This window comes from Leptodactylus fuscus, chromosome 4 (genome assembly GCF_031893055.1).
Source record: "Leptodactylus fuscus isolate aLepFus1 chromosome 4, aLepFus1.hap2, whole genome shotgun sequence".
In the NCBI taxonomy this organism is placed as follows: domain Eukaryota; kingdom Metazoa; phylum Chordata; class Amphibia; order Anura; family Leptodactylidae; genus Leptodactylus; species Leptodactylus fuscus.
The window spans coordinates 38,101,653-38,114,749 of NC_134268.1; the positions used below are offsets into that span (position 1 = coordinate 38,101,653).

The following is a 13,097-nucleotide window of genomic DNA, read 5'->3' on the forward strand; positions in this document are numbered from 1 at the left end:
AGCAAGGAATTGCCAAGGCGGGTGGCAAACTATCCTACATTGATCCAGGTATGTAGATGGAGGATTGGGACAGCAAACAGAACCTTTACACCAGGTGATGGAAAACCGATAGTCCATTGACTCTGTCCAATAGTCCTATAGTCATATTTGTCATCATTGCAAGTCAAAGTGGCCAGAAACATAAGCACAAAGCTGATTTTGATGGGACGGATGACATAAGGGGACTTTAAGCTCCTCCGTTCTTATGTTTTTGCAAAAAGTAAGCTAGCACTAGAGGTGTCTGATATTAGATATACCCATATACTCCTCTCCGCATATAGAATACATGGAGTCTTGGCCAAACTGTGCATGCATGTGTATGGGACAGTCACGAGGAATAACTGTCGGCCAAAGCAGCAACCACCATAAGCGACAGTGACTTGCGGTTTTATTTCCAGAGTGTGCAATACCAGAATCGAAACCTTGTGGTCCTTGGTCCAGTAATGGATGGCTGTGGTGACCGCCATGGTTGGGTACTGGAGTAGATCTTAAGGATCAGGATCTTAACTAAATGCTCTACTCAGTTTTCGGCTAATTGAAGGAACTTTCTACTTCATAGCGTGTTTCCATTTTTGAACTGCGTGCCATCCGTTTTTTTTATGTTTGCAAAAAAACGAATGGTGGCTCAGTGGTTAGCACTGCAGCACTGGAGGCCCGGGTTCGAATCCTGCCAAGGACAACATCTGCAAGGAGTTTGTATGTTCTCCCCGTGTTTGCGTGGGTTTCCTCCGGTTTCCTCCCACACGCCAAAGACATACTGATAGGGAATGTAGATTGTGAAAACTATATGTGCGAATGGCTCCAGTCACTATAACAGGTCCATGAGCGATCCGAAAATTTTAAATTTCCACCGTATTGCTCATCCCAGTAATACATGAATTCTGAAATATTATTACCTATAACTTTCGTCAAGGCTGCACTGACCGTGACCACAACGTCCATATACAATCCCAGCGTACAGTTTGCATAGGCTTAGCTAGTTCCATGGCTGTGCCATGTCGGAGCCATTCCTTACGTGAATGAGATTTGGAGACCTTGCGTATTGTTTTACTAATAATAATGCCATTCATTGCTTTCCTGATTAGCATTTATTGTTGCAAGCGTACAAGCAGAAAATGTGAAATTGGTATGTCATGAATAGCTCAACACAGCGCCGGAGCCTTGTAATGGTGCCTGCAGTGTTGTGTGGGGTGGGTACTCCGAGCAGGCTGTCCAGATGGCAGCCTGCATATAGCAAAGCTGCAGGTTTTTGTCCCTGATGATGAGAGGAGGGAAGATTCACTGAAGCATATGCAATCCCCCTCGCATTTTAACAAAACTAACTCACCATCAGTCACAACCCAGAGTGGCTGACATTAAAACAATGGCTTTTCAATAAAATGTTAAGAGAGCTTGTGCAATGAATTTAGTTGAACTTAAATACCGCCATCTATTTAGCCTGGAAGAATCACACCGTGCATCCACCAGTCTTGTATGTGGCACAGTCTGTTCGCTTAATACAGCCTGGGAGAAGGGAGACTGAATAGACAATCCGATTTTATTTCATAGACTGTTTGCAATTCATCAGGATTCTATGCAAAGCCACCTGTTCACTTAACTGATAGAATAATTTATACACTACTAACATAGCAAGATTGAAGCTTGGGTATATTTGCCAGTAGTCCATTCCCCCCGCTGTGTGTATATATAGAAGCAGGAAGGACGGGCATTATTCAGCCCAAATATTTGCTTTGTGTTCCTTAACTATTATATATGTACATTAGCTGCAGAGAAGCGGGAGATATAACCTTCTGGAGATGTCACAATTATATGGCGGTAGACACTTATGTACTGTTTTTTTTATGTATTACTAAAAATGTGATAGGAATCTAGGTTCTCGACCCACCCATATAACTCCCCCATGACGTGGCTTTGCCCTGACAGTGGGATACTTTAGAAAAACCCTAAAAGCTGCAACACACTAGACAATTGCTCAGAAGAGATCATTTTCTAATGTGGAAGTCTCAATTGGTAGCCACTGGTCTGAGAGTTAAAGCGGGGGAGAATGTGGACATTAGCAAGTCCGCCCCTCCAAGCTGGTTTGTCAATAACTCACGAAGCCCACCCTAGGATGAGGGTCTATTGACCATTCATCAATGCTCCTTGGCCGATCATTGAGTGCCGCCTCTTCATTCAGTTTATCAAGTCTTGCACATAGAAAGGCAAGGGAAAAAAAAGCCTCATTCAGCTTTGTTAAAGCCAACAAGGAGTAAAAGTTGCCATTTGAACCCTTTCTGGCCCTGTTTTTTTCTCTGTTAATGCAGCTCTGCTTTAGAAGAGCGCCTTTATTTGGTGGCTTCGAATATCTGAGACTATTCTCTGGCTCTGAATAGCTGGTGGCAGGAAAGAGCAGATGTGGTAGGAGTGTATTTGGTCGGGTGTATTGCTTTCAATTAGGATCAATCAGGTGTCAGCTTCTTTACAATGCACTCACTTAATACCCACTGTGTGAAGTCATGAATTCTCCATGCATCACAACAGAGCAGCTTATAAGTCGGAGAACATAGCCAGGACCTAAGCAGAAACACCAGATCCTTAGTCTGGTTGACATCCCTGGTTGCCTCCTGGTCCCCATCGCCCTCCAGATGCATTTTTATAGTGCGTTAGACCATGACGGTAAGTTTTGCAGCTCTGTCCACTCTACACTGTATCCTCTTAGCACTTGGCTTGAGAAGACGCCTTCATTACGATGCTTTTAAGATGTATATCAAAAAGTCTCTTGGTACCTTTGAGTTTACGCAGCGATAGACCCGGCTACGTCGTGTCTTGTGTTTTATCTCCATCCATCCTGGAAGTGATCCTCGCCTTCTAACGCCTCGCCCTGTAAAATACAGTTTTAAGTGATGCAAAGTGTTATTGTAGCTGTGTTAAAAAACACCTATCAAGGAATATGTATTCAGGGAGCGCTGCCAAAAAAGGTTGAAGTCTGCAACTATTAAATAATGAGGACGGGGGGAGTGATGGGGGGGGGGGCGGGGGGAGAAAAAAAAGTGAGCTTGCAGCTGGCTGCTGGAGGAGAAAAACACTGAAGTAGTCTCAGATGCTCAGGCATCCTGTCAAAGCCTTCTCTACAACCAGCTTCAAGGTGACAATCCCCAGGGATCCTGCTTCTGTTGACGTGGATCAATTTAAAGTGGCAATTACTCCAGTCAGATAACGACTTTAAAAGCCTTTTTACGCAAGGAAAGGATGCATAATCACGCGGCTTATGGGAGGTGAATTTTAAGTCAAGGCGCTGGGCAAATTTTTGTTCATCCAGATTTTCTATCGGAGACGGTGCCCTTTTTTTTAAGTTGGCTTAGATATTCTGTTAGAGCACCGCTGCTGCAATTGTGATCTGGAAGGGACGGGGTTAAACTGTCGGCTGTCACGTTAATATTTCTTTTTGTTCCTTCGTTATGAATGCCTTGGGGTCTGGAGGATCACGGATGCAGTCTACAATGGGTTAAACACTATGAATTTGGGGGGGAAAGTACAAAATCAAAAAGTTATATTTGGGGTTTTTACTGTACTTTGACTTGAGGCCAAGTGTTGCGGAAATGCAGCGTTTTATTGTGAAATTTACTTCCAGTCGTCTGGAATGGGTTATTATGGCGGGGAGTATATGGATTTTTCTTAGTCTTAGTTAGAAAGAATGGATCCTTCTAGAAATTTCTGCAATAAATTCTGCTGCGTGTGAGTTCAGCTTTAGGTTGAGGCCGCATGCAGAAAACGCTGCGGGAACCACGCAGCAGAAAACTTATTTTCTGAGTTTTTTTAACCCCTCCCATAAGTCAGGGAACGTTTTGCCTCATCCTTATGCTCATATGAACTCATAGGTAGAACTCCGTGGGAAACAATATGGAAATCAGCTCCCTCCTTGAAGATAAAAAACTTAAGAATAGGAAAGTTTTCTTTCTCCTACAGTAGAGCGAATTTGCATATCATTCCCATGGATCCTTGCCTGTTAGCTGATTCTCCTCAATGAATACAAGTACCAATTTAGTGAGGTTTAGCTGATTTTGCACCTTTTTTTTTCGACATTAGGCTTGTACTTCTAGTTCTTATATGGCTATACGAGCCTTTAAAGGATTAGACGGGCAACATTATATGTCTTCTACGTTTGCAATCTATTGTTCTCTGTAATCAGCCTGAGAAGAGGATAAGTGTAGCATCCCCATCACCAGGATATATTATCTGACATATCTCCAGCACATGTGACCGATCTTAGCAGCTGCCATTTGAGGACTTTGGGCTTTGTGGTCCTTTAAGGAGGCTAAATCATCTCGCCCGCTCTGGTATGTCTCACCAGAGAGGAGATGTTTCTATTCAGTAGACGGAGGAGGAAGACAGTCAGGGAGGAGGGGACATTTTGTCACTGTTTAAACACATAGATCTCATTAGTTGACTGTATAGAAGGCTTGGGGTTGAAATTGACATCAGCTAATACACTGCAGCATGGAAATGACTATCCAGGAGATGGATGTGTAGAGGCTGCAAGAGTTAAGGAACAGCTTGTGTGTCTTGAGCTTGCTGGAATGATGCAGAAGGGACTTCCTGAAGATCTGGAATCTAATAATTGCTCCATCTCTCCTTGACTGAAACCTACACTGGCACAGGTACTTTCTAGAGAGGCGGCATGTGCTGCAAAGATGTTCTCCACAGACTCTGCTGAGGTTTAGGAAGGGTTATGTTCAAAGAGAGAGTTTCAAGCAGCAGTTATGTTCCTGGGGCTCAGCTTTTCTGTCGAAACCTGAGCTCGCTACATAAGACAGGCTTGTCAGGCGTATGTTTCTCCTATGAGGTAAGGATCTTATACAAAGGACTAAAGAGCCACTGCTGAGAGGAAAATAGCCAGCCTTCCATAAAGCAGCCTAACAAAAGCCTGCAGCTTTATGTATCATGGTGTCCATTAAAGCTTATTAGGGAAGAGTGCACTGAACCCAGAGAGGTTTTGCGTTATTCACTGGAAGGATAAACATTTAAGGGTGTACAAAATTCACGAGCAGGAGGACATGATTGTTAAGCTTTGAAAAGGCTTCGCAGGAGATACTTTGTTTTCATCTCCTATGGATCAGCATGGAAAAGGTAAAATAGCACAAGCTGTAAATGTTTGGAGACTATCAATCCGCAGTTCCCAGGGGGGGGTAGGACCGCTGTGCCCCTCTTCTGAGTGTGTTTTTACACATACTTCAAGGGCTAACAAAGACGAGGCATTGGATACTTTTGTTCAGTGGGATGAATTGGCCTATTAAGAGAAAAAAAAATCATTAAAAAAACAGTTTATTGTGCCATTTCCAAAGCCAGACAAAGAGCGTGTTTACAGGTAATTGTGTCGGGGGGGTTGACGGAGTTGTAGGGGGGGGGGGGGGGAGGGACTGGTTTTGTGACCTGTGTTTAAGTCGGGGTTAATTGATTTTCTGGACGGCGTTATTATGTGTGTTACCTGTCGTTTCCTTGTTTTATGCCGTACAACCCTACGGAAGATGAGGGCGCTATGTAAATCGATGAGCAATAATAATAATCGGCGATAATAATCAGGGGATTGTCAGCGGCAGACCGTCCTGTCGCTAGATAGAGTGAGGCGAGTCAGCAGGAGAGACCTGGGCTTGTGCTAATTTGCACACACATCCCTGTCATTGTTCTGCCTGAAGAGACAGGGCTGGGTTCAAGGCCACATGTGCTCCTGTCATCGTTCACATTTCTGCTCCAAGTGCAATACGGAGTGTCAGCTCTCCATCTGTCTAGCATCATCCCGCCTGCAGCCAGCAGCCCGCATGGCCAGGCATCCAGTCTTGAGCTGGAGCCTCTAGACCTGCGAGACGACAAGGGAGAGCGGCTTTCCAGGGCTGTCTCTGTGCAGGATGCCTGGTAAGTCACTTTAATATCGGATGCCTGTGTAACCTTGGCTACAGCAGACACAATACATGGGGATTGAACTACAGCTGGCTATCTATAGTGTAGATGTTATGTCTATCATTTATGTACATGTGTCTACGTGATGTCTCATAATGTGTGCTAATTTCATCCATAATGCAATTTTTTTATATTTACACCCTGGCTTTTAATATATAAACTATTTGGCAGATTTTTGACCCTTGTTGCTATATTGCACTTTCCCAATTGATCTCGGCTATAAATGGAGTATTACAGCACTTCTTATTTAAGACACCGTGCTATAGGCAGAACTAGTTACATAGCAAGGCTGGGAATTATTTCAGCTTTTTTTTTTTTTGCACAAATATGCAGAAGAAAATATTAATCTTGGATGTGGGTCCAGTCCCCAATATAGGATCCGCTGCCAGTACAAACACATCTGGCTCAGCTGGAGAGGGCCAATGGAAAGAGCATGGCCTGGGCGAGCGTGTCAGGGGACTAGGTAGGCTGTGTAACACTTTCTTTGCTAGAGGCCCTGGAAGAATGCGTTGAGCTGCTGCTGCTCGATCCCTCGCTCTTATTTAGGTAGGACGCTCTGCTTTTTCGGCTGTGTACGGCGCAGATGGTGTTTTGAAACATTATCTGGCTGCCAGCTTGCTGTGGCCACATTTGTGTGAAGGTATTGGCAGTTGTTTGAAGAATGTCTTCTCTTCAGGGTTGATCTGTGGTCACAGCACTGGGTTGGCATGTGTGGTTATAGCAAGGCGGCCGTAGTGACAAGGTGGAGAAACCTCAATTGATTTTATGGTTGGAGGTTTCATTCTATCTTCCTATTACCTATAGGGTGCGTTGATACATTTACCTACTAATGGATACATTGTAGATTCCGTTATTTATCATATTTCTTCCTTTAATCCCTTATTATTGTATTCCTTCCTTCTCCACTGTAGCGTCTGCTCCTATAATCATATAATTCCTGTCTTCGTGTTGGGATTTTCTGGAGGCACGCATGATGTGTCACGTTAAACAGTAGCCTTTTTTAAGTGTAAAAATAAACCAGATGCCCCTTAATACATAGCGATATTAATATAAATAATCCCAATTGAATCTGTCATCGGTATTTATACCACATTCCTTGTTAAACAAGCTTAAATTATTACTGCCTTCCTCTAAAAGTAGACGCAAGCAGCACTAGTGTTTTCCAATGTTTGCAGTGAATGCCAGCAAGGCTTGCACTTGGAAACAGAGAATACATTCACAGCTGTGACTGTGAGCATGTGCCAAAAGAGAAATACTTGAGCGAATCTGACACTTGGCTATTTTTGACACCCATCTGTAGTTTTTTTTTTTTTTAATACTCTCCGCTAGAATGAGCTGCCTCTCAATCTGTTTATTGCATATTTCAGCATTTTTATCCATATATTGGCTTCAGTGGTCACTTTGTGCTTTGCTTAGAGACATGATTTGATGTTACTGCTGAACACCGGGATATTTGCCTTTAATGGAATCTCCGTTTCAGTGACTACATCTTTAACCCCTTACCATCTGGACGGCCGGGCTGGTGGGTTTAGGTTTAATGGAAATTAGCAGTAATGGAAATGATTAGTTGTAGCAGATTGTAGATGGGGGGGGCTAGAACGCGGTTAAAATCCATTACCCGAAATCTATATATTTGTGAATATTGAACAGGTTGCTCAATGTTGTGGTAGGACAGAGGCCTACCTACTCTATAAATAGCTACTATACATATACCTCTATCTATCTATCTATCTATCTATCTATCTATCTATCTATCTATCTATCTATCCATCCATCCATCCATCCATCCATCCATCCATCCATCCATCCATCATATCTATCTACCTTGTGGTTATTTATAAGACATTTAATAAAGGCCTAAAGAAAACACACAATTTGTTTCTACCTATCTATTATGTATGTATGCATCTATCTATCTCATATCTACATGCATTTTGTCTATCATCTACAACATGTATCTATCTATTATTTACAATTCTGTTTATCCACCTATCTATCCATGTCATGTCTATCATATTGTATCTATCTATCTATCTATCTATCTATCTATCTATCTATCTATCTATCTCCTATCTATCTATCTATCTATCTCCTATCTATCTATCTATCTATCTATCTATCTATCTATCATCTATCTATCTATCTATCTATCTATCTATCTATCTATCTATCTCCTATCTATCTATCTATCTATCTATCTATCGTATCTATCTAACATATCTAGATATATTTTATCTTATAGTTACACATACTTTGTCTACCTACTTGTCTGTCTTTCTATCTTTTACCTATGTATCTGTCTATCTGTCTATCTATCTATCTATCTATCTATCTATCTATCTATCTATCTCATAGCTGCGTGTATTCAGCTTCTCTGTCTTTCTATTTGTCAATCTGTCTATCTGATGTGTATATATATTCTGTATCTATCTATCTATCTATCTATCTATCTATCTATCTATCTCCTATCTATCTATCTATCTATCTATCTATCTATCTATCTATCTATCTATCTCTATCTCATACCTGTATATAATATACACAGGTATGAGACAGATAGATAGACAGATAGAGATAGATAGATAGATAGATAGATAGATAGGAGATAGATAGAGGGATAGATAGATACAGTATCTATCTATCTATCTATCTATCTATCTGTCTGTCTGTCTGTCTGTCTGTCTGTCTGTCTGTCTATTTATCTATCTATCTATCTATCTATCTATCTATCTATCTATCTATCTATTTATCTATCTGTCTAACTATCTATATTTCTCTCTCTAGCTACATATCTATCTATCTATCTATACATTTTAATGTGTATCACTCAGTATAACCCTTAGTCGTACGTCATTCACTATATTATTCACTCAGTATATTATAATTTGAGACTTTTTATTTTAACTCTTTGCTGTCCTACCCCTGCGCCCCCTCCCCTTACTCTTATCTCCTCTATGTAATTAACATACAAGACAATGAGCCATCTTTTTGCAGAGGAAAAACTGAACGCCGCTACTAGCAAAACAAGGCTTGTTCTTGGCATACGATACAACATCCATAATATGTAAATGTCTAAAAATACCACCGCGAATTCTGCAGAAAACAATGTCTTATTTGGAAATGTGATCTGTAGTTACAAGTCCAGATGTAGCAGAGCTATGTTAGTGTTTGTGCAGTGTGGAGTAGGTTTATGTGCAATCATATATAAAAGCACAGGTGAGATCAGGAACTAGGCCGAGGAACAGTGTCAGCTCTGCTAGATCTATATACGTATGCTAAAGTTATGGCATACTGTTATGTAATCGATATAGTAGCTGACGGGTTAGTAGTAAGACAACTTCTTATATTTGTATTTATGCGATTTTCAGCGGTTCGCAGGTCTTGGCGTAGATATTGAATAACGCTTCTTAATATTCATGATTATTAACACTTATTAGTAGTCATAATTAGCACTAAGAAAGTGTTCATGGGAAGTGTCACAAGTCCCTAGGGATACAGTAATGAGATATGGTCGTATAATTCATCAATATGTGTTATTATATTATAAGGATTGTGTGTGCATCTACTGATGCCGAATATCAGCACCAACATGTCCCATAGCCCTGTACACAGACTGCATTCCCATACAATAACCCTCGTCCCTAGTGATATTCTCAATATCAGACACACTTCACATGACTTAGGTCCATATTGTTCATGGGAGGTATCACAAGAGCCTAGTGGTACATTGAATATATGTACTCATTGTTAATATGTATCATTATATTATGAGGATTGTATATACATAGTGAATTCTGACGCCAGCATATTCCATAGCCCTATACCCAGACTGCATTCCCATACATTAACCTTTGCCACTAGTGATATTCCGAATATCAGACACACATCACATGACTTAGGTCCGTACAGTTCATGGGAGGTATCACAAGAGCCTAGTGGTACATTGAACATATGTACTTATTGTTAATATGTATCATTATATCATGAGGATTGTATATACATAGTGAATTCTGATGCCAAATATGAACGCCAACATATTCCATAGCCCTATACCCAGACCGCCTTCCCATACATTAACCTTTGCCCCTAGTGATATTCCGAATATCAGACACACATCACATGACTTATATATGGTCATATCATTAATATGTATCATTATATTGTGAATTCTGATGCTAAGTATGAGCGCCGGGATATTCCATAGCCTTGTAGACAGACTGCATTCCCATACAATAACCCTTGTCCCAATATGACATGGCTTAGGTCCATATTCAATGGTTGTCTTCCTTACATTGTTGAGATCTGTTTTGCATACGTCCCAGGGATCATGGCCTTAAAGTTTCCCTACATTATACTGAATCTCCACAAACAGCAGACTCATGACATGAAATGTAGCTGTACCAAGATCTCCCCCATTACCAGACAGATGACGTGGTATATGGGTAATATGTTACAACTGGTCATACTCTATTGTAAAAGTAAGTGATCCCATCTTTACTATAATGTATGGCATAGGGTCAGTGCTCCCATGTAGGTCCATTCCTAGTCAGGCCATGAATATTCTTCTTATTTCAGGTTATGAGGCTATGTATCCTATCAGCCTGACAGCTCTATCCCCAGACGTGAGCAATACATGGACACAGATGTAGAGCACTGGTCTAGTAAGGATCTCCGCTACATCTGTGTATCTCCATAGCAGATGGTGCCACGACATTACATACTCCTGTGTCTTCACTTTAAAACATAAAACCTTTGGGGCTAGTTAAAAAAAATGATAAGAGTGAAACAAAAATAGTTTTCTCACCGCAGCCAATCACGTCTCGGATTTATCTCCTAGAACCCAAATACCATTCATGGTCCACCACCATCATGTCTTATTAAATTTCACTACACAGGTGTCCCTCTGTGCAGGCATAAGCCAAAACTAATCTATTAGCCGACCTTAGAGCACTGCCCTCTATTGTGTAACAGGAGGTACTGCACCTAGGCCGAATAACAAAAATGATACATTACACACTATAATTGGAATTTCCAATAGATTAGGGCTACGCAACGACCACAAAGTTGCTGTATTTGTCTGCGACTTTTCGTTGGATGGCTAGTTTTGATTTGCGGTTACAAGCAAGTCACTCGCCGTTTCAATGGATGGCAAAGTCATACACGACTTGCCAGGTTTGGATATTTGGTGGCAGTCATGTTGCATTTCGCATTACGCCAAGTACGGCAAAGCACCCAGATTGTTCATCTTAAGATGTGACGTTTTGCATTTTATGTCTCAGTATAGGCCTAGCCTTGAAGGCAGTTCTAGTACCAATGTGTGATTACTAAGTGCTTTGTATGACTGGAGCAATGACGTGCATGCTTAAACATTGCTCCATATACGTCTATGGGACTGTCGAAAGTACCGCAGAAGTCAATGGAGCACCGATTGAACATGCAACCACGTCTGCATTCACTTTCCTGTTCTCCTGATCGTTGGGGGAGATCATAATCTTATTTATTGTAGGAAAACCCTGTTAAACATTCATCCATTGGGGTACCCTGGCAATGTATCACATTGGCATGTGTAGTAGACATAGAAATTAGTATGTGTTGCAGATAGAATTGACTATTGTGGGATCCGTTTGATAAATGATTCAGTATGTTTATTCTCCAATGCTCATATAAAAGCTGTGCAGGTTGGGCTGCTTTAGTTTAGCAATAGGAAGAACAGATGCTGGCCTGCAAAATATGTCTCTATCGCCTGTGGCTCCATATGAGTCTGTTTCCATAAAAGGACAGTCGGTTATCAGTCAACATCGGCCAGCAATAATAATCTTCCTTTAGAAGATGTCTTGGCATTGGGTCAGACCACCCTTTCTATGCTCCTGCTCGCCAGATGTGCTTGGATCCATTCCTTTTTCAAAGTTCATGTTTCAAAAATGGATTTGTTTTTCGAATCTGGTTTTACTTAAGACGTCCCCATCGCGGAGCGCATTTCATAAATTAGCCACATATTTTTCTTAGCAGAGAACTTAACTGACTGTAATTTCTAACACATGGCTACATCATGTGAGATTTTCAAAACACTTGCACATAAGTTTAAGATGGTCCCAGTAGAAAAGAGCCATCAACTCACAGCCAGACCCTCTTATTTTTTTATTTTTTTTTACAACATGTCTGTTTTTTTTCCAAGTAGTCGAGCGATATATCCTAAAGACGTCTTTCTGCTGTCTTATAATAGAGCATTGTTTATTGAAAGCTGTAAACTATTTTACTGTCTGCCCAACATCAATCTGGCATTTAGGGCTTCTTTGTTTTTAAGGCAATTTTTTGTTTTCATAATTGTTTTTTATGGACCTAGGACAGCCCGCTATGGTTATAATAGAAGCAGTATTGTCTAGGATTGTAGGGCGCTCATTGTCACCATGTTCGGAGTCATTTCTTCTGCACCCATTGGAGGAAGAACTTTCAAGACATGGTTCAGATTCAATTTGGATCAAGACTGAAGCTGGCCATAGACCTTGGATAGATCTGGTTTAGTTGATAGCTATTCCTTCCAAACCTCCTTATGCATGTATACCCAGCTCCACCAAGTTCGCATGTGTTCCAAATATAGAGAGGGGAGTAAGTAACTGCCAGTTATCTCTTACTCTTCCCGGAGAACAAGACAGTCGGCCATGTTGAAATCCTCCCAACATTGTTAGAAAGTCAGGACATGTCAACATATATTGGATGATAGTCTACTCCGTCTTAGAGTTCATCCAAAGTTAATCTTACATGTATTGACTTGTCCAGGTCTATGACATCGATTGCTATGGCCTCTTCACTACTTCTCAAGCACAGCGCCATATATTGTATAGAGATTGTTCTTGGTATTACATCTCAGTCCTATTAATTTCAATGGAACCGACCAAGTGACCAATGGAAATAATATCCCTGGCCTGAGACAAGGAAGTGGAGCTTAACATCATTGTCCAAGACAATAAATTTGAGTCAATGAAATCTTGTTTCTGAAGTCTTTGTAGTTGCCTTCAGCGTTTTGTTATTTGTAGTGTTTTCTGGTCTTATATGAAGAGGTTTTGGTGTCCCTCCATGTTACATGGTCAGCTATATATAGATCGGTAACCATAAACAATTTGACG

At 41.0% G+C, this 13,097-nt stretch overlaps 1 protein-coding gene across 6 annotated transcripts in view; it reads left to right on the forward strand.

Annotated features, from left to right (window-relative positions):
• RUNX1T1 (RUNX1 partner transcriptional co-repressor 1) overlaps positions 1–13,097 on the forward strand; it is a 133,929-nt gene that overhangs the window by 37,668 nt on the left and 83,164 nt on the right. The window contains exon 1 of one of the 6 annotated variants that reach the window (XM_075270320.1): positions 4,289–4,676. The exons of 2 other annotated variants lie outside the window; for them this stretch is intronic. Coding sequence is in view for 2 of the 4 variants with exons in the window: in XM_075270318.1 (XP_075126419.1) it covers positions 5,127–5,145 (19 nt within the window). In the remaining 2 variants the exon portion in view is untranslated. Of the gene's footprint in view, positions 1–4,288; positions 4,677–4,696; positions 5,146–5,193; positions 5,384–5,447; positions 5,929–13,097 lie in introns of those variants that run through there. 3 more of the 6 variants (XM_075270318.1, XM_075270321.1, XM_075270319.1) reach the window with 3 other exon arrangements.